This window comes from Nanorana parkeri, unplaced genomic scaffold, assembly GCF_000935625.1.
Source record: "Nanorana parkeri isolate BGI_ZX_2015 unplaced genomic scaffold, ASM93562v1 scaffold1435, whole genome shotgun sequence".
NCBI classification, from domain to species: Eukaryota; Metazoa; Chordata; class Amphibia; order Anura; family Dicroglossidae; genus Nanorana; species Nanorana parkeri.
In genome coordinates, this window is record NW_017307703.1 from 186,143 (window position 1) to 211,053 (window position 24,911).

At 37.5% G+C, this 24,911-nt stretch overlaps 1 protein-coding gene across 1 annotated transcript in view; it reads right to left on the reverse strand.

The window, feature by feature from the left end:
• SEMA3D (semaphorin 3D) overlaps positions 1–23,970 on the reverse strand; it is a 120,314-nt gene extending 96,344 nt beyond the window's left edge. Inside the window, exons 1-2 of the mRNA XM_018569970.1 lie at positions 23,790–23,970; positions 1,953–2,116 (exon numbers count right to left, since the gene is read on the reverse strand). Coding sequence (XP_018425472.1) covers positions 1,953–2,116; positions 23,790–23,934 — 309 coding nt within the window. The 5' untranslated portion in view covers positions 23,935–23,970. The remainder of the gene's footprint in view (positions 1–1,952; positions 2,117–23,789) is intronic.
• Between the last annotated feature and the right edge of the window lie 941 nt (positions 23,971–24,911).

Below are 24,911 nucleotides of genomic sequence, written 5' to 3' on the forward strand. Positions count from 1 at the left end.
AAAAATAAAAACTAATGTAGCCGCCAATGACTGATAAGCAGAAATATGTAAAACATTCTCTTGGGTTTAGACATCCTTTAATTGTGTGAACACATTTATTTTTGTCCTCATCACCAATATTTTAGGTCTTTAGCAACAAAGATCATTACTTAATTAAAGTATTTACTTAACTCACCTTAAAAAACTAAATTGTGCTTAATACAGAAAGGATTATGAAGTACAACAGAACATAACACTGGGTTTACTAAGGTCTAGATATAGAACAACTGAAAATAGCTGGAAGCAGATGTCCTGGCAATGCTACATACAGATCACATTAGTTCTTCCATCTCTAACACTATAATAGAACATATTTCTACCTAGTATCTCATATTTAGGAATACCTAATTAACTGAACTGACAGACTGGTATTTACCACAAGGAGATAAGCTGGTGTGCAGCGGGTGTATTAAATAAGAACACTACAAAAATACACTTCAGTGTCTCTGTAATAGATCAGAATTTATAAAGGTATTGTACATTGAACATCCAAAAAATGCTGCTTTTGTGCCTTCTGTTCTGATAAAGTGCACAAAGGAATGTGTGTGGCAACCTTTAACTATAAAATAAAAATTATAAAAAAATCACATTCTTATTTTAGCCACTATGTTTGGATGCTGGAGTGTATGTGATAAATCACACTTGCTAGTAAATCAGATGCAGCATAGATTCCATAACAAATCATACTTGCTAGTAAATTCAGTTTGTTTTCACTGTAGCATATACACAGGCAGGGCTGCAATTAGAAACCTTGGGGCCGCAATACACCCTACCTGACAGAGCCCCCTGACTAACCGTTGGCATCCATTCTTCCTACACTGCTCACCTTTGCATCCCCTGCATCCCTGTTCCTACTCTTCTTATCTCTACACCTCATGGATCCTTCTTCCCACTCTGTTCACCCCTGCACACCCCACATGCCTCTTCCCTTCAGTGCTCACCGCTCCGCCCCTGCATCCCCTTCCTACACTGGGTCAAAGGCTGCCATACTCTTCCATTAACTTCTGTACATTTTTAAATCCCTCTTCTTACATTGTTTACCCCCCAACTTTCTTCTAAACTGCTCAATCCCATGCACATTACCTCAGGGCAGGACTTCAGCTCCTGCCGACAGAGACACAATTGACTGTGGCTGGTACAGGGTGATAGCCAAGCATGGGGCAGGGTGGAGCCTAAGCACAGTCCATAAAAGCAGGCAGGCCCCTGATTGGCCTGCTCAGTGGGCAATCCCGTCTGCTCGCCCGAACACCTACAGGGAAGGGTGGGAGTAGCCTGTCTATCAACTGGTTACTATGGGTTGGACTGTCCTCCTTTCCTAGAGGTAGCCCGTACCTGTCTCAGCCCCCCCTGCTGACTTTATTGGACTCGGGCCCAGTACAGGAGGGCTGCCTGTACCTTCTATTCACAGCCTTGTACACAGGCGTTTATGTACATTTTGGCCACATAATAAATACTGTGAGGATAAGATTTTGTTGTTTATACACAATTGATGCACAGGAGTATGCCCATATCCTTCAATTAATAAACCCCATTAAGCAAATAGAGATGTGGAAACATGGGGAGGGGGAAAAAACATTAGCCAAAAGGAGCAGGAAGTAGGTGCATAGGAGTTTACAGTGAGACAGAAGTTATTATTTATTATCTACAGGAGCGTTACTATCATCATACGCATCATCATATTGACATAATCCTGGGTTGCATGGTACAAGAGGTACTAGGTTATTTAGAAAAAAAGTGTATATTATAGCATATCTATATTTACATCTAGCAGGAAAAATAATCTGTCATTCTGTCTATAGAAAGTAAATTCAACACAACTAACCATCTACTGAAAGCGTTAGAAAATAAGTGCACCATGAAAAAATTGTTTGAAAAGGCATTAATCACAATAAAGTTATTTTAAACACACTGACCTTTCTAATATTTTTGTTTAAATCAACCAGGTTGAACATATAGATGTAATCTTTTGCTCCGACAAATAGCCGACCCCTCTCTTCATCTAGCAGCAGGGTCTGAAAACCAAAACTCTCTGGTGTGGAGTCCGAAAATGGTATGCAGCTGTTTGACAGAAGTAGGTCTGAGGTAAAAGAAAGGCAATTGTCAGAATGGAACTGTTTATTGACATGTCACTTGATTCTTTAAAAAAAAAAATACCAAAAATCCACATTCCTTAGCTCAATGCATTACACAATTATATCTCTGCTACTGTAGACATAACCTTAACTATATTTGGAGAAAGAAAGTTGATTTGATATGGGTAATTATCCAAGTGATGGTTGAGAGAAATCTCTGAATAAATACCATTTTCAGCATATATATCAGACAACCCTGACATGCACCAGCAGCTGTAGATTAATAGAATTATACATTATCATTGCCATATCAAAGTGTGTTTGTGTATACTGAGAGAGAGGATAGAAATTATGTAAAAGATCAGTAACTCACAAGTAACCCACAACAATCACACATAACATAAGGTTAGCATTGTTAGGTCAATGCTAAATGATTTATTGTATATTACTATCTTATCTGCATTGATATCTTCAATACTGACTTAGCCACTGACTTGAACTATATACCAAGTTATCTGAAGCACTACAACAATTTATCTTCTCTATGAAAGTAGGCATTCAATTGTACACCTTTAAAATGTCTTTTCACACAATGAGATGGATTTAATAAAGGAATAAAGACTGATCACCTCTGCAAAATTAAGCTTCAATGAGCTTAGTAAATAAGGTAAAGAAGTGTTCACAGGGGCATCCCCATAATGAGGCAGCCTGAGGCGGTAGCCTCAGGTAGCATCTCATTGGGGGGCAGCAGGTGCATGGGGGGGCAGCACCATGGGCAACTAGCAGCACATACTCACCTCCTGCTGACAGCTTAGCCACCACTCACCACCTCCAGCTTGGCTGCCTCCTGCTCGATCGCCTCCGGGTCAGCTGATAGCTCAGCCCCTTTCTCCTGGCCACCTCAGGAGGCGAAAAAGGTAGGAACAGCCCTGAGTGTTCACTTTAATCATGTGCCAGCAAATGTTCAGCTTTTTTATATTCTCTCACACACCTTATTTGCCAACATCCACTTTGCAAAGTGAACATGAATTTTGCATAATGAACATTCATTTTTCCAGGTGAACAATTTCTATTCCTCTGGTAAATCAAATTACCATGCTAGGAAAGCAATAGGATAATTAATGGAAAATCTTGATTTAGTGATTACATTTTCCAACAAAAAGAATGGCCCTCTTTTCATTGTGTGTGCACCAAGCCAAAAGATGTGGAATTGGAAGTGACAGTTCCAATGCAATGCATTGTAGCAAGACGAATTTTAGAATGGGCAGATCTCCCAGATGAGTTTGGCCCATCGATATCTTCCTTATTTGGAGAAAAATAAGAGTTAGATAAAGCACAGTTTTACATCTACCTCTAAATAAATACATTGTACTGAGATTTTCTTAGGTGTATTACCAGGCACTGCTTGCATGTGCAGATAATGATTTCTGTGCAAAAAGAGAACGTTATGCAGCTGTAAGAAGTTCCAAGAGCTAAATTAGGAGCTCAGAAACATGCAAATCACTGTGTGATGCCACATATACTGTATGTATCCCTTTCACAACAAGTCCTTGCACAATCTTTGGTTTATGCATTATTTCCAATAAACACTTCCAAAGTCATCTGCGGATAGGGGAGCTCGAAGGTTCAGCCAGCATTACTTACGAAAGATAAATAAACAAAAAACTGTGTATTTTTTTACAAACAGAAAACATTTACAGCATTTATATATCCATGTGGTACAATTATCTTTCATTTTCAAACACAAGGATACAATCCAATTGTCATTTTGACTTTTAGTTCAGTTATTGAATCGAGACAATGTTTATTACTCATGCTGTAAATTCTTGAACTTGGTGGACTTGTGCTTTGACATTTATAGAGCAATCAAAATAACATATTTTAATAATAACTGAACTCAACATATATTTCAAATATGAAACACAGTTGTGAATTACTTAAAGAAAGAATGTTTTTTTTAAATGCAACAAAAGTGTGATTACTTAAATGTATCTTGACATTAAAATCCTCTAATCCCTCAAACAGGGAGAGTAAGGGCCATTACTGGGAGCCAGTATGGTCTGCTGCAGTGAACCTATTGACAGGGGAATACAGCACAGTATGCAGAGTTGATGGCTCAAGTTTGTGCAGCTCGTTCATTATCTGATTATCCAATCCAGTGACCAAGATGTGCTACTGCAGCCGTGGAGTTTAAGGATCTGGCAAAGGTGCCTGGATCACAAGACTGGAAGAAAATAATTAAAGTGACACTAAATTTAGGAGTTGAATCTTATAAATGTATTATGACCAGCTATCCGTACGGTCGGTATTGTACACCGTACCATTTTTTAGAGCTGATTATCTCTATTCCTCGTGTGCTTATTGACCAATTCGCTTAACAACCTTATCGTAAGAACAGAACTTGGTCATTAAGTGAGCAGTATCTGCAATAGGGCTGCACATAGATGCAGCATTATTAAATGAAATGGCTTGTTCTCTCTAAGACTAATAGACTAAGATTTATAAGTAGCTGGGAAATACAGATGGCCATATGCACAATTCTGCAGCATAAGGTAGGATATTTTTTTTTACTTGTAAACATATGCAGTGGAAAGACTGAGTGCAGGGCATCACAGCCCTGCTCCTGAGCACCGATACCCTGCAGTTCTTGTGTATTAACGTAGAAAGTGGCACTGATGTCATCATGTCAACAGTGCTCTCTGCATCATTCAGGACCTGCCGCCACTGGAAGAAAACTGAGGAGGAAGAGGACCTAGTACATCACATGACCAGCCACAAGATATCAGAAAAAGCAAAGTAAAAAATCCCAAAAAGCATAAAAACCATCGGAGGGGACATCAAGGGGGAGCTTTGGAGTGGGGCAGCTTGGAATACTGAGTTGGGCTTTAATATGTATCACATGCATGATCGTGATGTGCATATATTTGTCCAGATTTCTGCTAATCATAAAGCCATGAAAGTCTCCTGTACTGATCATTTTTTACTATTTTTGTTAAACCTACACCCTAAAAGGATGACATTAGGTTGCCAAAACACTGTGTATTATAAACAATAGCCATTTTGTTTCATAAAATTCTTTTTTTTCTCTCCTTTTTTTCATCTCATTTCTGTCTACATGCTTGTGTTCCACTGGCAGCTTCCCATCATTTCTCTACATTGTCTTCTGTGTAATTCTATGTAATGTGTGCTGGCACTGCCACTTGTGGTCTCCACCAAGGGTAAGTGTAATAGAGTAACAATGCAGAATTAAAATTGGGAGAGAGTTGTTACCTCAAAAACAGGAAGTGCCTGAGCAAAAACCTTTATTGTTGGATGGCCAGTGAGCCTTTTGATAAAAGATTTAAAGAGATTGAAACAACTTTTCCGATTGTAATTTTACCTGATCAATGACACCATTGAAGGACGTAGGCTTATAGCCCCAATATATCACAGCTTTATTTTTTAGGCCCTGAGGTAATTAAAAGATTTTAAAACAGCAAAGGAGTTCAGACATATTTCAGAATGTGTGGCAGGGACCAAATAGAAATATCAATAAGTTGATAAAATAGTCAACTTATAGGCAACAGCATCCACTGTATATAGCAGCCTTTATCAATCAGGGTGCCTTCTGCCTCCCTTAAGGTCATGTGTTTCCATACTGCAGGTGGCTCAGCTTTAGGGAGGACTAAGGACTCTGGTATAAAGTGAAGCTTCTGATGTGAAGGGGGTTCCTAATGTGTAGTGGCAACTCTTATGTGAAAGAGGGGGGACTCTGATATGAAAGGGGATCTCTGATGTAAAGGGTGGACTCTTACATGGACTCTGATGTGAAGAGGAGCTTCTAACGTGAAAGATGGATCTTGCTGTACAGGGGGTCTCTGATGTGAAGCAGGGGGCTTCTGATCTGACAGAGGAGGCTTGATGTTCGAAGTGGGCTCCTCAGGTGAACAGGGGCTCCTGATTTGAAAGGTGGACTCTGATGTGAAGAGGGTTCCGTATGTGTAGGAGGGGGCTTCTTATATGAAAGGGAGTCTCTTGTCAAGAGGAACCCCACTTTTTTGTGTACTTGTATGGGATCCCCCATCTTGGATAAGGGTCTGGTATGGATATGGAGGGACCATGCATTTTCTTTTTACTTTTTTGTATTTTCATTTTTGACTGGGGTGTCTTATGATTTTGCATACTTTTAAAGCGTGCTGTGAATTTTCGAAATCAATTTAAGGTATTTAATGAACAAACATGAAGATTTGAGACTATAAATGTTTCTACTGGACTACTTGCAATTTAAGATATTATATTCTCAAGGTCATAGTACTTTTATGAACTCCATATTTTCAGTATTACAGCACCACTACTTGAAACCAGAAAACTTAATAGCACCTGCTATACACACAAAATGTGTATTGATTATGGAAATTTGGAATGGAACTACATGATTTCATTGTAACTCTATAGTTAGAAAAAAAACATTCTATAAACTTAGCTAATTCCCTCTTGATTTTTTATGGGTCCTTTAGATCTGCCAAAGAAAGCAAATTACAAGCATGCACATTAGTCAGAAACTATCCATTATCCTTGGATTGCTGATTAATATTTAATTGTGTATGTGTTAGCTATAGCCTGGCCCTTCACATTTCTAATAACAGTTGCTATAATACCCATAAGGTATTTATTAGGTTAAAAGAAATCTGCCTTTTTCAAATTTTCAGACAGAGCTAATGAAGCAGGCATTAATTCCAAATCAATAAGGGACTATGTAAAATAAAAAGATTGGCAAAGTCTAAAAGTCTTTTTTTTTCATCTGGGTTTAATCTGTTAGAATCTATCAAAGATTTAAGGATGATCAAAGTTATTTGAGAAAACAGAAATGCATTAAACACAGTTACTTCTTACAGCATAATGTAGCTAGAATTTGCTTTTCACAGCTTTGAAGTTCAAATAGTTTCAAATTTAGTTTCACATCATGCATAGCATTTTTGATTTTTATCTGTATATTTGAGCATACATAAACATAAAAATACAAAACAAAATCACTTAGGACAAATAATATTAATCAGGTTGAATTCAACCATTCCCTTTAATAAAGGCAACCACTTTTAAAATAGGCAGCAGAGCACAGAAAATAAGGAAGGAACTGGAAAGCAATATACATAGATATATAAACTATGTTTACATGGAAAGTTGATCAAGTCAGGTGTTCATTTTAAATATATAAGACCACTAAAATAAGACAGCAAAAACTGGATAATGGATAATAATGTATCTACATTTGTGCAAATGGGCCTTAATAATAGCTGAAATATAGGTGTTCAATAAATAATAAATCACTTGCATGACCAATTCAGATGCTGACGTCACATAGGGCCTTTGTAGCCATGACAGATGCAAGCTGCAGCTTCTGGCTGTTACAGGCATTAAGTAATGCAAGCACAGCATGATTACTATTATAGACCAACCCCTTGGGAACATTATTTAATTTCTAAAGACTGGGATTAAGTTATGACAACCACATTTTTAATCAAATCAGAGTTTTCATATTTAACTAGGAGAATCTCAACACCAAGTTTAGACAGATAAACTACTATTAATTAAAGTAGTCCTATTCCCAAATCTGATTATTTCACACTGAATGGACTGTAGCAGGCCTAATTCCCTGATACACGTCTCTAGGCCTCCCATGGGAAGACCTCTGCCTCAATGAAGCAGTATCACTCAGTGATGGTAAATTGAACATAGGAATTTACAAAAATATAGCTGTCCAATTGACAATGATCCTAGGCAAAACCTGGATGTGGCCTGCCATAATCATAAAAAGAGATAAGAAAATCTAACCTTGTCCCAGTCCGCCCAAAAACAACAGAACTTAGAAAGAAGTTCTGTTTTAACATGAACATATAGTTCCTTAGAAATAACTGTAAATCTAACAAATGCTCTAATGATTCCTCATTCAAAATCAGCTGTAAATTAATTATGGGCTCTTTGTATGAAACTTTGCTTTGTGTAATATTGTTATTTTTTGTTTACTTACTTTTATTTTTAATTCTTCACACAGCAGAAGATATCATTGCAATGCTACTACCACATCTTGCTTTGTATGTTCATTTTAGAAACTTATGACATTTTAAAAGGAATATTCCGAAAAATTGAGATTTCACATATTTTTATTGTAATAGTATTCACACACCTAGACACAGTAATACATCTGAAAATAATAGATTACCTAAACTGAAAGCTTTGTATATCACAATGACTGAAGTTTTAGCTGCATGTAACTTGCTTCTAGACAACCATGTGGTCAGCAGGATGAAAACAGAGTCATTGATCTCTGTGCTAAAAGAGCATTTACAGACTGTGTGTGAAACTGCAGAAGGAAGTAAACATGGCTAAATCATATGTGACATATAAACAGTCCACTTCAAACAGTGATCAAATATCCAAGCTAGCACTGTTAAATATAGTAAAGGTTCATTTAGTATATTTAAAGAATTGATGCTCTAATTTTACGTGCAGTCATGCTCAGTTGTAAGTCTATTTCCTAGGTGGGGCTTTTAAGGTGTCATCCCAAAATGAAAGGAACACAATTATATTGTATCAAAAACATCACATTTATTAAAAATAATATAATGAAACCCGTATAAAAACATATAAAAAGTACCACTAATGCTGAGGTGTATATCAGCTGCATTTTCCTTAACCAAATTATGTTGCTTATACCAAGATATCATACCTCCCTGGACCACGTAGACACATTATGCTCACAGTAAACTCTTTAGTCATCAATTTCCTCACAAGGGTTAACTCAATATATTCTTTGATCATGATTTTAGTCCTTAAGTCATGCATAAGTGTGCAGTGGGTCCAGCCCTCTACGTGTTTCACCAACACTTCTTCTTCACCAACACTTCAGGAAGATATTAGGGAGCCTCTTGTGCATAATGTTTGGTTGTTTGCAAGAACTTCACCATTTCCCATAAATTATAATAACTGTTATATGTTGCTTTTTAATGAGCCGTAGATGTGGTGGATGCAATAGATTTTTGGGGGGATTATTCCTTTTCACCTGATGATCCAGCCAGTAACACACTTCCTACACTCACTCACAAGCCACCTTTGGACAGCAGCATTGTCAACCATGATGTGACAGATGTGTATTGATTGCTTTGCTGCAAAATACTGGATCTCTTGCAGGCATCTAACTAAAGGGACCATGAAACATTTTCTGTAATATTTAGCCGTAAAATTATGCCATGAAAGTGTATACTGTATTAGTTGCTGAGGACTCAAGCAACATAAAGGCTAAGTTCACCTTTTAAAAAATACTTTGCAGACATACACTCTATGCTTATGCCCCAAGGGATTTGTTCCTTTACACAACTTAAGGCATCATCCCACGTTCTACAAACTGAATTATTTAGGTATCTACAACTTTGAAACTATATACAATCATTGTGTCAATCAACTACCCTGCCTTACTCTATTACCCCTTCAAACACAGATGTCGTCAAGACCCTCACTCTCTTGGTCTGATTGCCCTGTTACAGTCCTCAATAGCTGCACACCTCTCTTCTGGCGTTACGACCTATCAAACCAAATGGGAAGAATTGGGTTCGACAATTTCAGAAACAGACTGGTCGGCAATTTGGGGTAACATTCATTCTTGTTCCCGTAATGTTCTAACACGGGAAAACTCATACAAAGTGCTACGTCGTTGGTACTACACACCGGCATGCATCCATCCCATCTTACTCTCCACTATGCTACCGCGGCTGTGGGAAATTAGGCACCATGTCACACATCTGGTGGGTCTGTGCTAAGGTTAAAAACATGTGGATCTGAGTTTATGCCTTAATCAACACTGTTTTAGGATGTAATTTAGGTAGAAACCAGTGGGAAGTGCTTCTATATAAACCTATAACAGGAATATTTAAATATCAGCAGTGTTTAATTTCCCTCATATTCATGGCTGCTAAACAATTTATCGCCAGTTCCTGGAAATTCCCTGTGCTCGGCTACCTAGAAGGTCAAAACCGCATCACTAATGTGATGATTAATGAACAGCTAATCTTCCCGGACACTTAACCCAAATTTGAGAGAGTTTGGGGGACATGGATCTCCCACACCAGTCCACGACACTTCGACCCAACCCAGTTAATAAATCGATAAGCCCTTATAAGGCAACCAGAGGAAAACCCACCCGACCTACACGAGCCAATGTACATCCTACACTTTAACCTCTCATACCCTAACCCCCCTCTCCTGAACCACCCTTCCCCCCCTCTTACCCTGCTGTTCTCCTAATAATCCCTTTTTAATGGGTTTTATCACCCACCATTTAATCTGCGGTTTGCTCCAGGACCAATTTAAGGTTCTCAGTACACACAATTAGACAAAAGGGTTCTTATAGATGATCCTTTTGTAATCTAAATCTATTATATGGAGCCATCCAGTTTACTTGCTATGTATCAGTTTTCCTGTAATTCTCTTTCAAAATTTAGACTGACTGCTGGGTCAGTGATTACTTATACTGTAAGGTTGCATTCTGCCTGTGTGTTTATTTGATAGCAATAAACATTTTTGTGGAAATAAAATACTCTGCAGTCAAAGGGTCACAGTTATGTAAAAAAAACATTGTCCAGCTCATAAAAATGTAGTTTAATTGACATGACAAACCTGTAGGACAAGGCCTGCTTCCCCAAAGCCTGTCCAAAAAACTACCCCTCTGACAGGTATGCCCCCCCCCCCATTCTGGCATAAAAGCTAGGCTGTGTTGCCTGCATGAGCTCACCTGCTGCAGTGGAAGTGGGAGGGAGAGTGCACTGGGAATGCACCAGTTTGTGAACAAGGGAGTGTGCTCCTTCCTGATATGCTGGGGACAACAGGCAATGCATCCTAGCTTCTATGTCAGGATGGGGTGGATTTGTCGGGATGGCAGTTTTTTGGACAGATTTCAGGGAAACAGACCTTGGCCTACAGGTATGTCATGTAAACTAAGCTCCTTTTTTTAAGCTGGACTGTTTTTTTGTTAAAGGTGAACGTAGCCTTTAAATCACTGAATTAGCCAAGAGCCAATAAGAAGCAAGCAGAGGGCTACATGAATCCCCAAAACACCCAGTTTGATATGTTTTGTCTATACAGAGGAGCAGTGTGGAGTATAGAACATACAGCAGAGTGTAATGGTGTTGATAATACTGTATAATGTAAAGCACAGTGAGGGAGTGGTATGGCATATAGAATGTACAGCACAGCGTACATGTGTAGCAGTGTGCAGTGCAGAATACACAGCACAATGCAGAGAGTATGAAGGTGTGCAGATTACATACGGGAAGGTGTACAAAGTAGATAATGTAACACAAAATGTAAAATGTACACTGCAGAAATTAATGTTAAGCACATTGCACTGAGTAGAGGGGAGTAATAAACGTAGCAAAAAGTTGTGTGGTGTACAACACATAATGTAAAGCATAGTTTACAAATGGTGTGAAGATTCTAATGCAGTGGTCACCAATTGCCTCACTACACATCTACTGATACGGCTTGTTCTCACTGCAGATAATTGAGAATTTCTCTCAGGAGCTTGTAGACAGAAGACCACTAAGAGCCCCAACCATTTTTAAGGTTCTGATGAAGGTGGATTTGTTGGCTCCTGAAACACGATGGCTACCATTTGTGCTCCATGTTGTCAAATTATTTTTAACACTAAAGGAATGTGGACTTTCAAATTGATGCTTCAGTACTAATTTTCTAATCCTACATAGATTTCTTAATTTAGGTAGCCCCCATTTAACCCTTGTTTTGATGTGGACCTGCCAAAGCAAAGCAGATTCTGCGACCACATTCTGTCTGGCAGATAAAAGACTAGAATCCAGCACCTCACATCCACTTGTTTTGGTACGTCTGTGTAAAAGTTCAGATAGACCCAAAACACAGGATAAAATCATAGAGCAGACGCAAGGTCAAAACAAGCTGAAGGTCAGGGCAGATAAGCATAGTCAAGAAACAACCTGAAGTCAGGGCAGGGGGCAGGCAGAAGGTGGAAACTGAAAGCAGTCAAAGTCAACTAAGCTTGAATACACACAGCCTGGAAGGTTATAATACTAACACCTGAGCCCAATTCAAGCTTAACAAATCTATGTCCAGTCTGCATTTGCTGCTCTACCCCAAGTCACTGTAGTGTCATTACTACTAAGCCAGGTGTACACCCTGACTTCTTAAAAGCTGTGGGACCTGTAACCCAAATACTCTCCAAGCCGTTGAGGTCTGCACAGATACTGTGCCCACAAGCCTTGCCTATCCCTAAGCACCTAAGTGCTGCTATGGAAAAACACAATGCAAAAACTAGCAGTAGTTTATTAAATATAATAAACAAAGACAGAGTAGACACAGTAGTCAAAAGAAAACATCAAACAATTACCATTTTTAAAAGTCTCAAATGTAAATTAGGCAAAATACAATTATTACTATGAGGTCCTGGGTGTTTCTTAATTACTAAACAAATATCATCTGAGCAAATATTTTATAATTTCACTTTTCCTGTTCTAATCTTTAATTCTTTCCTTCTGTGACATTTACAAAAATGGCACCAGATGTAGACTGTCAATGTCATTTACTACATATGCAATGCATACTACAAATAATGTAAACATTAGTATATATGGATACAATATATGATTACATTTTAGCATTGTTATAAGGAAGCAACTCAGAAAACATTAGGAAACGATTACCTTTAAATATTGAATAAGATTAATTCAAGCTAGTACAAACTAAATGCATTTTATATAGTCCTTTCCTCCTGGTTTTTTAGCATGCTGTAACTACTGAAAAAAGTATTCTGTAATAAATCCTTTTTTTTCATGAAAGTCTGATTGATAAATGTTCTTTGCAGGATAATGCAAGATAGTAGAATACTCAGTGGTTCATACCTACTGATATGTTTTGTCTGGTTGGATTACTTAAAGGCAAACTCCATCCAAAACTGATATAGCAATGTTTAGGGTTGCAGACAACCTAAAACAAATAGTGGCTATTTATAGATCTTCTGAAGGTCTCCAGTGTAGGGGCATCCCCACCAGATGTCCTAGATCTGCCCCACTGGCTCCGTCACTACAAAGTTAAACAATGGTCTCACTCTGTGTTGATTGATTCCCTCTACTGACCAGGCCTGCTATGAGAGAATTACATTTTTGTTATAGCCTTGTGAGAATGGGTGGAGACAGAAGCTCTGAGTTTTGCTTACATTATGGACAGCTCAGTTTTTTTATTGCTAAATGCCTCTTGTTCCTATTATATTGGGAAGTTGTCCATAAAATAATTATTTTGGATTGGCACCTTTGGTTGTTAAGCTGGCATAAAGAGGTGGTGATAAACATATTTTTGTCTCCTCTGCAAATGTGCAGTACACAGGCTGATAAATGCAACTGATGCAAATGCCTCAAGCATGGTTCAGAATAACAGCGGTAACTATATGGATGACAGCAAGATATAATACATGCTAATTTCTTTTTTGGAGGGACAACATATTCCTGTAGAATTTCCAGGTGCATACAGTACAGAGCAAAAAGTTGGTGTCACATTCCCCTGATGGATTCTTCAGATTGTAGCCTAAACACATAATAGAAGAGTCTAGCTAAGTGTGCACTATTCTTTAAAGCAGCATGGAAATGGTAAGGATTCTGACTACTGTAAGAAAATCTTCTCAAAAGTCACTTAAAAAGGCAGGTTGTAAATTTACTGATCATTACCCAACTAAAGCTGAAGTACTAGTTTCTGGTTGGGTTGGAGTGATCTATATAGTCTGATCAGACTGCGTTCTTTTTAGCATACAGATACATTTGTCATCCTGTTTTCTGCATAAAATGGAGGCAGGATTTGTACTTGCCTAAAAAATTTGAGTACTAATAATTAGAGCATCAATCGATTTTAAAGCAATGTTACTTTAATTAGTGCAATACGGCATATTCAAGTGATTTCTTTTAGTGACAGATTAACTCTGAAAAGCAAAAAGGGTTGTATTCTGTAACACAATACTGTGACCTTGCTCTACATGTGACCAATTTGTCTTAATCTATGTTCATTAAATATTAAAATTCTATAGTCATGCTGAATTTTCAGTTTTAAGGTAATTTGAATAGGAGCGTTCACTACTGTTTTAAAGCTGCTGTCATAGCCTGTTTTTAGCACTGCTATAGTTTAAGGATCAGATGGCTCTGCTATACTGTTCATGGATACATATTTAATCAAAACATAGGAGTTCTGCTTTAATTCATAGGGCCACCAAAAATAAAATAAGCACTTTGGTCTATGCAGTTAAAAAAAACCAACGGAAATCTCCACCCAGTCACGTTATAATCTGAGGAATTGTGAAAAATGACTATGATAACTGATCACCGTGTTGGCCTGTGTCCATTTTAGGGTGTGCCACAAAACTTTGCTTTCAACATTAATCACAATCCTGGTCATCGTGGTTTTCATTTGGAGATCATTGAAAGTTTCAATGTTATACTTCTACTTAAAAGAGAAATAATTGTGTGACGTCTCAGTTTGTTCAAAAAAAAAAAATATTTATTATTATGCACAATAATAAGCACTTGCTGGCCGGTATTTTTTTTAAAGTAAAGTTGCGTAAATCGCTTCTATAGATGCTTTTGCTCAAACATGGACTGAAGTCTCCTTTAGCAAAAATGTTTTACAAAAAGGTCAATATTTAAAGCAGTAAATAAAAATGATATTGTAATTCTAATGCAAAGACTTAGAAACTGTTATTTCCCAATTTTTGAACCCTTATCTGCATTTGTTTGCTAATATGTAGATGTGATGTGGGATGGGTGATGCATGAATAGCTTTATTAAAATGATCCACTTATTTAATCGGCGCACCCACCCCAATGACAAAAAGCTGAAACAATTGTGTAAAGAAAGCGTGGAAAAACATTGAGCACCTTACACCCAGCTTTTGTGGTGCAAAGTGTAACATCAACCATCCTTCTGGCAAGATCCTGGGGGCACAGAATATGCCAATTTTTTGAGAAGCCTCTTCAGTGCAGGAGCATCTTCTTATGAGAGTATATTTATTAAATTTTGGATTTTCTTTTACATTTTACATAGCTTTTAGTCATGGTAGTTAGGACCCTGATTAAATACATTGACAAACTCAATCTGACAAACTGCTTTTGAGTTAAGGTTTGCTTTAAATATTCATAACTTTTATTCATTAAAATGGTTAACAGCAGGAGATTATTTTGAGCAAAGTTTATACATTTTTTTGTTTTACTTGCATAAAGGGGCCATTATCACCAGGGGCAGTGTATCCCAACAAAGGGCAGGTAGGTTGCTCATAAACCCTTTGAATGCTTGTTATGGAGCTCAAAAGATGGAGCTCAAAAGATGAAGAAAAGTCTGGTGCCCTCAGCATTTGTTTATAGAGAGTACCTTTGTTTCATCTCCTGCCTGGAGCTGAAGAGTATACGATCTGACAGCAGCCTATCAAATGGCTGAAAGCTTGCTTTGTAAGTGGGGCTGGTATAATTTGGTGAAAAGGACATAGAGCAAAAATAAAAAGAGGGAACAACTGACAGGGATTTTAACAATTGTCTTACTCTATCCAAAACTAAAAACTCTATCCAAAACTAAAAAAAATGCTTTACATACATTCATTATAACATATGCCTTGCTAATTTTCACTGTGGCACTAATATTTGATGTCACATTTGCCTTAAGATAATGCAGGGGGGTGGGGGGGGGAGCGTGTCCGCATACCTCTAGCTTTGTTTTATTTTGGGAAAATAATATCCAACACAGATGGTTGCTATTTTCTTCAAGACTGGCTAGCCAGAGAGTCTTTATGGGTGCTGCATTTACTATTGCATACAGGCACAAGTATCATCACCTAATTTGACCAGCTCATATATATTGTCTCTTTAAACAGAGATACTGATCTGTGAAAAATATTTTCTGATTTGCAACAGGGGCAATTGGACTGTTCTGTGCCCTACTGGATAAACTGTATGGGTACTTCTATGTTGAATTTTTTGAAATATGGGTTGTCATCTATGTTCTTGTTCTGGTACTTACCAAGTCACTGACCCAAAACAAGCATGAACATATCAGTTGTTATGACACCTGATGTAGACATGCTTCTTCCAGGTCAGTGACTTATCAGGTAGGAAGAAGAAAAGCTGACAGCCCCATGTGAGCAATTTAAAAGACATGGAACCAATGGCACACAATGTGGCAGTAGACATACTAACTGCCCAATGTACAAAAATTGCTCACTCTGCATTGTAAATTTTGTGACAAACAGATTTAAATATTGCAAATTCTTTAGCGTTTTCATTTTCTATACACTACTCCTGTAATAATCATCCTTGCATGAGAGGTGTAAAACCAGATCAGGTAGACAGACATGCATGCACAAGCCATCTCTACTATATATAACAATGTTATAATAAAAAAATGTAAATAAGATATTTTAGCATTTTTTAAATATGACTGTTCTTCCTAAGAGGGGATTTGGGAAATTATGATTGTGGCAGGAAACATCAAAGGAATTATTAATTAATCTTTTCAGATTAAAAAATGTGGTTTTGTTTTGTGATGTTCTAAAATCAGTACATGTGCTCCTAAGCAGGTGGTGCATGTCATGGCTTTCTGTGAACTGGTGACATAAATAAATATAAACAGAAGACGACTGCGGTATGCATTCTACAAGGAAGTCAGCATGCCTGTTTAAACCTATCAATTACAATCTGGAAGTATTTATTGTGGTAAAGTAAGCATGGAACTGTGGTTTGTGTGATGTATTTGGGAGCAGTAACATTTGCTGTGAACTGATGGTCAGACATACAGTATATGTAGGACAGAATTACAACATTGTACAGAATAACAATATTTTCCTATCTTTAATCATTAATCAGAGGAAGAGATTTTTATACATATAAAGGGTATCTATGAAACAAATTACCTTCTATTGTTTTAGAGTTGCAGCCATGGCATACCAAATGTGAGAAACATGCTGCTAATTACTCATAACTATATGTGAAATATGTTTTTAGTGTAACAAGGAAATAGTACTTTTAGATTTTAAATATTGCAGCTTTTTAGTTCAAGCTCAGCACAGCTAAAACTGTAAAGTCATTTTTTATGCTGTATTTTGTTGTGAGTTTTTTTTTCTTTTGTTTCCATTTGTTTATGCTAGAGGCTGGAATGTGGCTAAATTTGAACTGTATACCACCAAGATAGATAGATAGATAGATAGATAAACTATTTTGTTAATTGTAGTAATATCTACATATATGGCCTTTTTGTAACAATGCATATTATATTATAATTGTATTAAATTGCTGACCCAATTGTTTTTTTGTCCATAGTCTTAGTCATATATCATAATAGCTTGGTATCTAGTTTCAGTTACCTCATGTCCAACTACCTTAGTTTGGTTGGGTTTCAACTTTTTAGTAGGTTGCATGTTTCATCAAATTTTTCTATGCTATTTTTCTACAAACCTAGAGACGAGGGCATTGTACTCTAAAATCTAGCCAATGTATACTTTAATCTATGGCTGGGTAACTAATTCTGATGATCAATGCTCTATAACTGCAAAAGTGACTATGCAGTCTCTATATCCCTTGCCTGCCATTTGATTTCCTTTTAGCACATCAATAGTTTAAAGAATGGAAGCCCATGACTAAGATATTTAATGCTTTTTATACTGAGAAAAGTGCATAATTGAAAAAAGCCTAAATTTCATTTGTAAATAACTTTTGCAATGCTTTGTACCAGAATCATATTTTTAGTGTAATTTTAAATGGGAAAAAGGAGAAAACAAAATGCACGCTTTTTATATTTAGTGACTCCATTTTGTTTGTAAACGAGCCTGGACAGCCTCTCTACAATGTAGAAGCTTGCATTCATGATCCTTGTCTTGGTTGGGATTGACCTTTGACGGTTACTGCACCTGCCCTTGTTGCCTCTACTGCGGCCCACTGGGGAGGGGGGGGTATGCTGTGCGGATATGGATGTATTAACCCTTCCTTTCGTATATGTGTTAGTCCACTTAAGCTGAGGTCTCCATGACCTCCTGAGGAAGCTACTTTGTAATTGCATTGAGAGAAGGAGCTTCACTTCCCAAACTACATTTGAAGAGCTATGATATGTTTCATGCTCCAACAAGGGACTATTATGTGACGTGAATACAATATATTATCATGCGATTTCCACTTAGCCAGCATGGTTTTAATGTTCTTTGTATGGATTTTTAATAAATGTAAATAAAATTGTTGGTTTTTACATTGGACATCTGTTCCGGCTATCTGGCTGTACCTCAAAAGCCCTAATTTCTTTTGATCTTATTTATGCTTCTACAGGGGAGTGGTACCAGCACCAATTCCCTGAGTTGATATCTGTATGTGTCCATCTTTAAACTAACACTGAGCGAAGTAAAAAAAACAAATTTGTTTTAGTATTTTTACAATATTGTCTAAGAGTTACATTAAGTTATAGCCGAATCTGTAGGTCCATATCTGAAATATAAAAATTGCTCTGGTCCATAGGGGGTGTACAGGTGTGATAGCGGCACTGGTTCACAAGCACACTGTGATACAAACAACCTGGAATTTCAAACACATTGATTTAGCAGTGTTATGAATTAAAATCTATGGTAACTTGAAATCATGCAGTTTCACAAAGACATTAGTTCTTTTTACGTCAGATTTATATACATTCATGAATCAATTTTAATAGCCTAGCTGTACAGAACAGTTACGTCATTTGTTTAGGTTTTTTTTTTTTAATTAAAACAACATGCTTAAATGAAATGTTCCAAGTTCATAGAATGTTAATTGACCTTTTTCATTTGAAAAACATGCTTCACTAAATGTTTTATCTTTCAGCAATTCTGATTGTCTGTATTTTTACGTTAGAAAGGGAGGACAAATGTTATTTAAAAACAAGAATAAAAAAAACTCTGATGCTGAACAACTGCAATTACCCTATACTGTTTTATTTGGCTTGCATTTACAGTTTTGAATAGCTTGTTAATGATAAAGATGGCTATAGCAGTTGTGAAAAGAATTTGAGCTTTACAATTCACTTTGGCTAAAATCTATTGACATTGTCAATTAAAAATGAAGTTTGGAAAGATAAACATGTGTACATAAGAGTGTTTTGAACTATATCAGTCAACAGGATGTCTCTTTCCATTACATTTTTGATGAGCTTTGCAAGTACTGGACATATAAAATGTTAACTTTTAGTGAACAACCCTCAAAGAGGCTAAAGATGACATGACAGCAATTTTTAAACAAAAGATGATATCCGGACATGTGGGGGATGAACTACACATAGTTACATAGTTACATAGTATTTGAGGTTGAATAAAGACATTAGTCCATCAAGTCCAACCTATTAGGATCAGTATCCGAGGCTATATGCCTTTCACAATTTATTATGGATGCAAAACTTTAGCTGGCTGGTGGAGTCAAAGAAAAACCTTAAAATATATGTAAACCTAGCCCCTAAAGGCCTGTTCACACCAAAATTGCAAAGAAATCACAAGTCAATGGAGCGTCTGTTGACTTTCAATTGTACTTTTCCGATTTCCTTCTGATCCATTGTGTTGCAATCCATCTTTCAATGGGCACCAAAAAAATAATGGGTGTGAATGGGGCTAGTTCACATCAGATCCATTGTGTTATCTTTCCCTGAAAAGAAGTAGTGCTTTTTCAGTTGCATTTTTTCAGTGCAATGTAATGCAACATAACGGAGTAGTGTAAACTGACCCCTATTCACACCCATTCATTTTTCCGCTTCAATCCATTGAAACATGTATAACAATGAATTGCAATGCAACAGCACCAGGGTGAATTGGCCCTAAAAGCTCATGTAACATGATGATCCTGTCATGAAGATCCTTGTTGATGCACTTACTGTTGTAGGGTGACAATGCTCTGTACTTTAACTGTACAACGGGCTTTTGATGGAGACTACAAGTGGCCATTCAACAAACATTACATAGATATGGTTAACTGTTGTCACTATCAGAAGATTGGACCTGAAAAATACAATGCAGCTGTCCAGGGGTGTCCCTAGACTATTCCCTGCCTGATGTGAGAGATGTTGCTGGTGCATGTTATGGGGAGAGGTGGCTCATGGCAACCAGTGACACAACTGGTTGCCACGAGCGGGCAGGACGCCAGCCAGAGCATCACAGGTTGCCAGGAGCTCTTAGCAACCTGGGACACTCTGAACGGAAACCAAGCGGCATATACACCTGGATCCCCCCTCATATGACCCAATGAGATGCCACCTCATTATAGGCACACCCCTGCAGCCATTATTAGAGTGCAAGGACATATGCAAAAAGAGGCTATTAAAAGCCTACATGCAATTAGAAGCTCTGAAATGCTACAAAGGATAAAAATAGGTGAAAAAATCATTTTATTTAAAAATGGCAAATGTTTATTATGTGAGGGATTGCATCTACTTTAAAAAGTAAGTATTGTGGAAATTGCAATTGTTCTATATTATTTAGCCACTTTAGATGGAAACTGTGCCCAGCAGAATCCTTCTTTAATTAAATGTGGTATTATAAAGGACTACTGTGTGAACTGAAAGGTCCAGGAATACACCAAATACTGTGTAAGTAGCTTTCTAAACTTAAATTGTTTCATTAAAATGTCTTCTGAGGCAAATTAATCTAAATGACTTGCAAAATAAAAACTTTCTGTTTTACATATACAGCATTTACTAACTGCTTGATCTTACCTCCGAAGTAAATAATGTGAGTTCAGCATATTTAGTCATAAGACAAACTATGTCATGTTGGTAGAAGAATTGAATCATTTGAAATGTTTAGAATCCTGTGTTCAAGTTGTTATTAAAAGCCCTAATGCACAGCTTCAGGAAACCTCCATGGGAAGTACAGTGAGGGATGAGGAATGTAATGGGTTAAGTATACTTTTTAATATGCTGTGATTTCCCAGAGATGTGATTTCTATTTCCTTTCTCTTCTATTTTGTAATGGAATTAGCCACAGCAATAGATGATGTGGCCACCAATGGCACGGACTGGAAGCAGTGCTAATGGTACTACTGAAAGTGTTAGGAGAGCTGAATATTGAATAGGATGGCCCAGAGGTACTTTATTTCCAAAGGTATTACCTGGAGATCTCCTTTTAATATTAAATGTGAAATTTAAAGTAGATGTAAGAACAGAATATAACAACCCCCATGGCAACTCTAAAAGTGCTTATTCATTCGATTATGTATAATTATACAAAATCGGCATAAATTACCTTTATTTACTTGTGTACTGGCAGAGATTTTGCTGAGGGGGGGGGCCATCAAGACAGGAAGTGGTGTTGCCTCTTCAGACTCCATGCATGTGAGGGACAGCTGGGGAGAGGAGATGCTGTATGTTCCTGTCAATTTTGGCAGTGTTTAAAAGGAAAGCCAAAAGAATATGCATAATAGTAGAGTGGTGGAGATTCTGCGTCCCGTCAATGCTGTGCAGACCAGCCATTTCAATAGTCGCTGAATAGTGTTGTCAGCCCGGCATTGAAATCAAACAGTACTCAAGGAAACTGGCAGGATCACCAGGTAATGAAGCATGTTGTTAATGGACATATATTATGGTGACCTTGCAAAAGACACTTTTTCACTTTTGTTTGGAGAGACACTTTAAGCTAGAGCCCCTGGCTCCATTTCATAAAATTGTGAAACTTTCTGTTCAGTTTTTTTTTTTAATCCTTGTAATTCTACAAGAGGCTCATAATACACCAGATATGCAAGGGGCAAATACATTCTGCTTTATTCTCCATACAATGCAATATGAACAAACACCTGGTAAACACTAAACGTGCCATTTAGTCCCTGTAGAAGTCCAGATCAAGAGCAATATATATATATATTTATTTCCCTAAAGTGTATAGTTGAATTTTGAAATACAAACACCAGAAATTTCTACAAGTCATTGCAGAGTGTCAGGGTCTTAACAGGCTGCTTTTATTTCATTTTTGCTCTGTGACTCACTGCTCATAATGTTAAACAATCACTTCACAGTTGTAAGGGTGTAACGTTTTCTAAAGTTACTCACCTACACATTTTTTTCTAAGAATGCTATAAAAGTTTGGCTTTCATTCAAAGAATGTTTAAAACAGCTCATTGTACTCAATAGTAGAAAAAAACAATAAGAACAGATCTGTAAATAAAATGTTAGAAATGCACTTGATTTCTGTGCTATACTTTAAACACTATTACATTTTACTTATAAACCACATTCCTTGCATCTCCTGCAGTGGACAATTGCTTTTATTGAAAAGAAAATTCTTAATGTGGTAGAAAGTCAAAAGGGGTATTAAAACGCCATACATGGGCTAACCTGACTTCTCTGTGGAAAATTTAGATTTAAAGGGGTCATGCAAGCAAGATGCAAAACAATCCATGGAGATTGGAAAGGGTTAATATTATGACAAACATCCTAGGACATTGTAGATTTTTCTGCCATGCGTGGCTGTTTTAGCAAATAGGGTTGTCTATAGAATAAACCAAAGACAATAGCATTATCATCATGGCTAGTGACTAATTATTATGTCAATTATCACTTCATGAATAGTCTAACTCATTCCTGGGGAATTCAGTTGATTTCCAATAAAGCAGTGGCTCATGTTCAGGTTTGAGATCTTACTAAACACCTGATACTTATATGTGTTTTCCAGGTCAGTGACTTACTAACTACTGAGGAAAATATAAGGATCACAACCCTGAAGCAAATCCAGTCAACAATGGCAGCTTTACTTTTTCTGTCCTGACAGGTTCTGTTCATGCCTTGTTAATTGCCTTTTTAAGAATAACTTCATGTGGATTCTTTGAAGCTAATCTGTTCTCTCATATACAGACAAATTCTGGGCTTTAATGTTGATTCTTACTTTTCTTGTGCTCACCTATTGGCCTGTTCATCTGTCAAAAGTCTAATAAAAAATGGGTGTAAGTACAAAGTGGACCTGGGTTGGCGCTTACACAGGCCTGAGGACCCCCAACCCACATATAAGAGCACATGAGTTTTGTAATGTATTGCTCAGGAGCTGAGTGCTACTTCATTAGAGGATAGGTAGGGAGCCACATGCCTCCCATACCACTGAGTAATGGGTATCTCTTGTGACTTTGGCAGGAAAATGGGCAACAAATATGACTAGTAGATGGGCTCTGCTCTCATAGGTATATGTTACTTTGGATTGGCAAAGTACAGTTTTACATAGTATGGTAGAACAGTGTGGCAAAAATCTGTGTGGAGATTTACTGTTGATAATCTGTCTGAGTTTTACAAATATAAATGGATGTATTATACGGTTTGAAACTTATGCTAAATGTCATAAATGAGGTTGTGGGGCAACAATTCACACAACATATTCAGGCTATTAAAAAGTCAGTTGTGGTTCTAACACCTTGCTAGTTATTGAATTTAAACCATAAAAGTGTAACATAAAGTAAAATATTATTATTTTGAACAAATGTGGGATATTATTATTAGTAGTTTCAAATTCTCACATTATTACCAATAATACACCCAAGTAAATTATTACTTTGCAGCAGTACTCTTAGAAGTTTATTACATGTCTTTACAAGTGTGAGAACCTCTGATGGTACAGTAAATAGAGACTTAAAACATTCCATATAAGCACATGAAAAATATCACGTCACTATGTTACCTTTGTAGGAAAGCTTGAGCCGAGGAATATTCTGTTTCAAGCTGTCAGTTGCTGGCAGAAACATTAGTACAGCCATTGATAGCATGGTGGGGAAATACTGTGGTCTAAGCCATCTGCTGGAACATTTGTGACACTTCTTTTTCATGGCGATGTATCTGGCACGTCTGTCTTAGGAGTTGGCTGACTGCAAATAGAAAAATACCATTATTCTGTCAGAAAGATGACATGGCATGAATGGTATATATTAAGCTTGCCAGCATAAAGAAAAAAGTAGATATAGCATAATATAACCATATTAATAAATGGCACATAAGTCAGAAGGTTGTAGAATGATTAATTGAAAGGCATCTGCACAAGGAAACTGTATGACACATGTACTTCTTACATCTACATGATGTACACTATAATTTGCTTTGGGACATGTGTAGACAGAAACTAAGATTGATAGAAACCAATGGAACCTTCAAAGAAGACTGCAAAATAGCAAACAGAAAATGGGCTAAAAGGTTATTTGCTCTTTGATCATAAAAAAATCATACTTTTTGCGTAGGGGATTCTGAGGATTAACCTATTTATGCTAGAGCAAACTATTATACTTAATTTCCAGTTATATGCCCTTATTTCCTATAGTAAATTACAGGAAAATAAAAGGGTGCTAAATATTTATGAATAATTCCAGGCAACAGGTGAAAGCATTCAGCAAGGCAGAAAACACTGTTACACTGCCTGGCATTTGACTTTAATCCTACCCTTGTGTAACCCCCTCCCCCCCCAGTAGAATATGACCACAGGACTCCACCAGTGGCGTAGCTACAGGGGGGCAAGGGGGGGCAATCGCCCCCCTAGGTTATCACTTGCGCCCCCGCTAACAGTGGCAGCAGTCCCGGCGCTAGCGCAAGGCAAGAGAAATGGAATCCCTGTCCCAGCAGATAACTGTGCCCGGGACAGTTATCACACAGTTATCTGCTGGGACAGGGGTTCTCCCCGCTGCAGCCTCACAGACTGTCAGCGGTTTCTCCCTACAGGCTGTAGCGATCTGTGTCAGTGGGGACAGATTGTCGATTACAGCCTGTAAGGAGAACCCACCGACATTCTGTGAGCCCCCCCCCCCTGCAGGCGGTT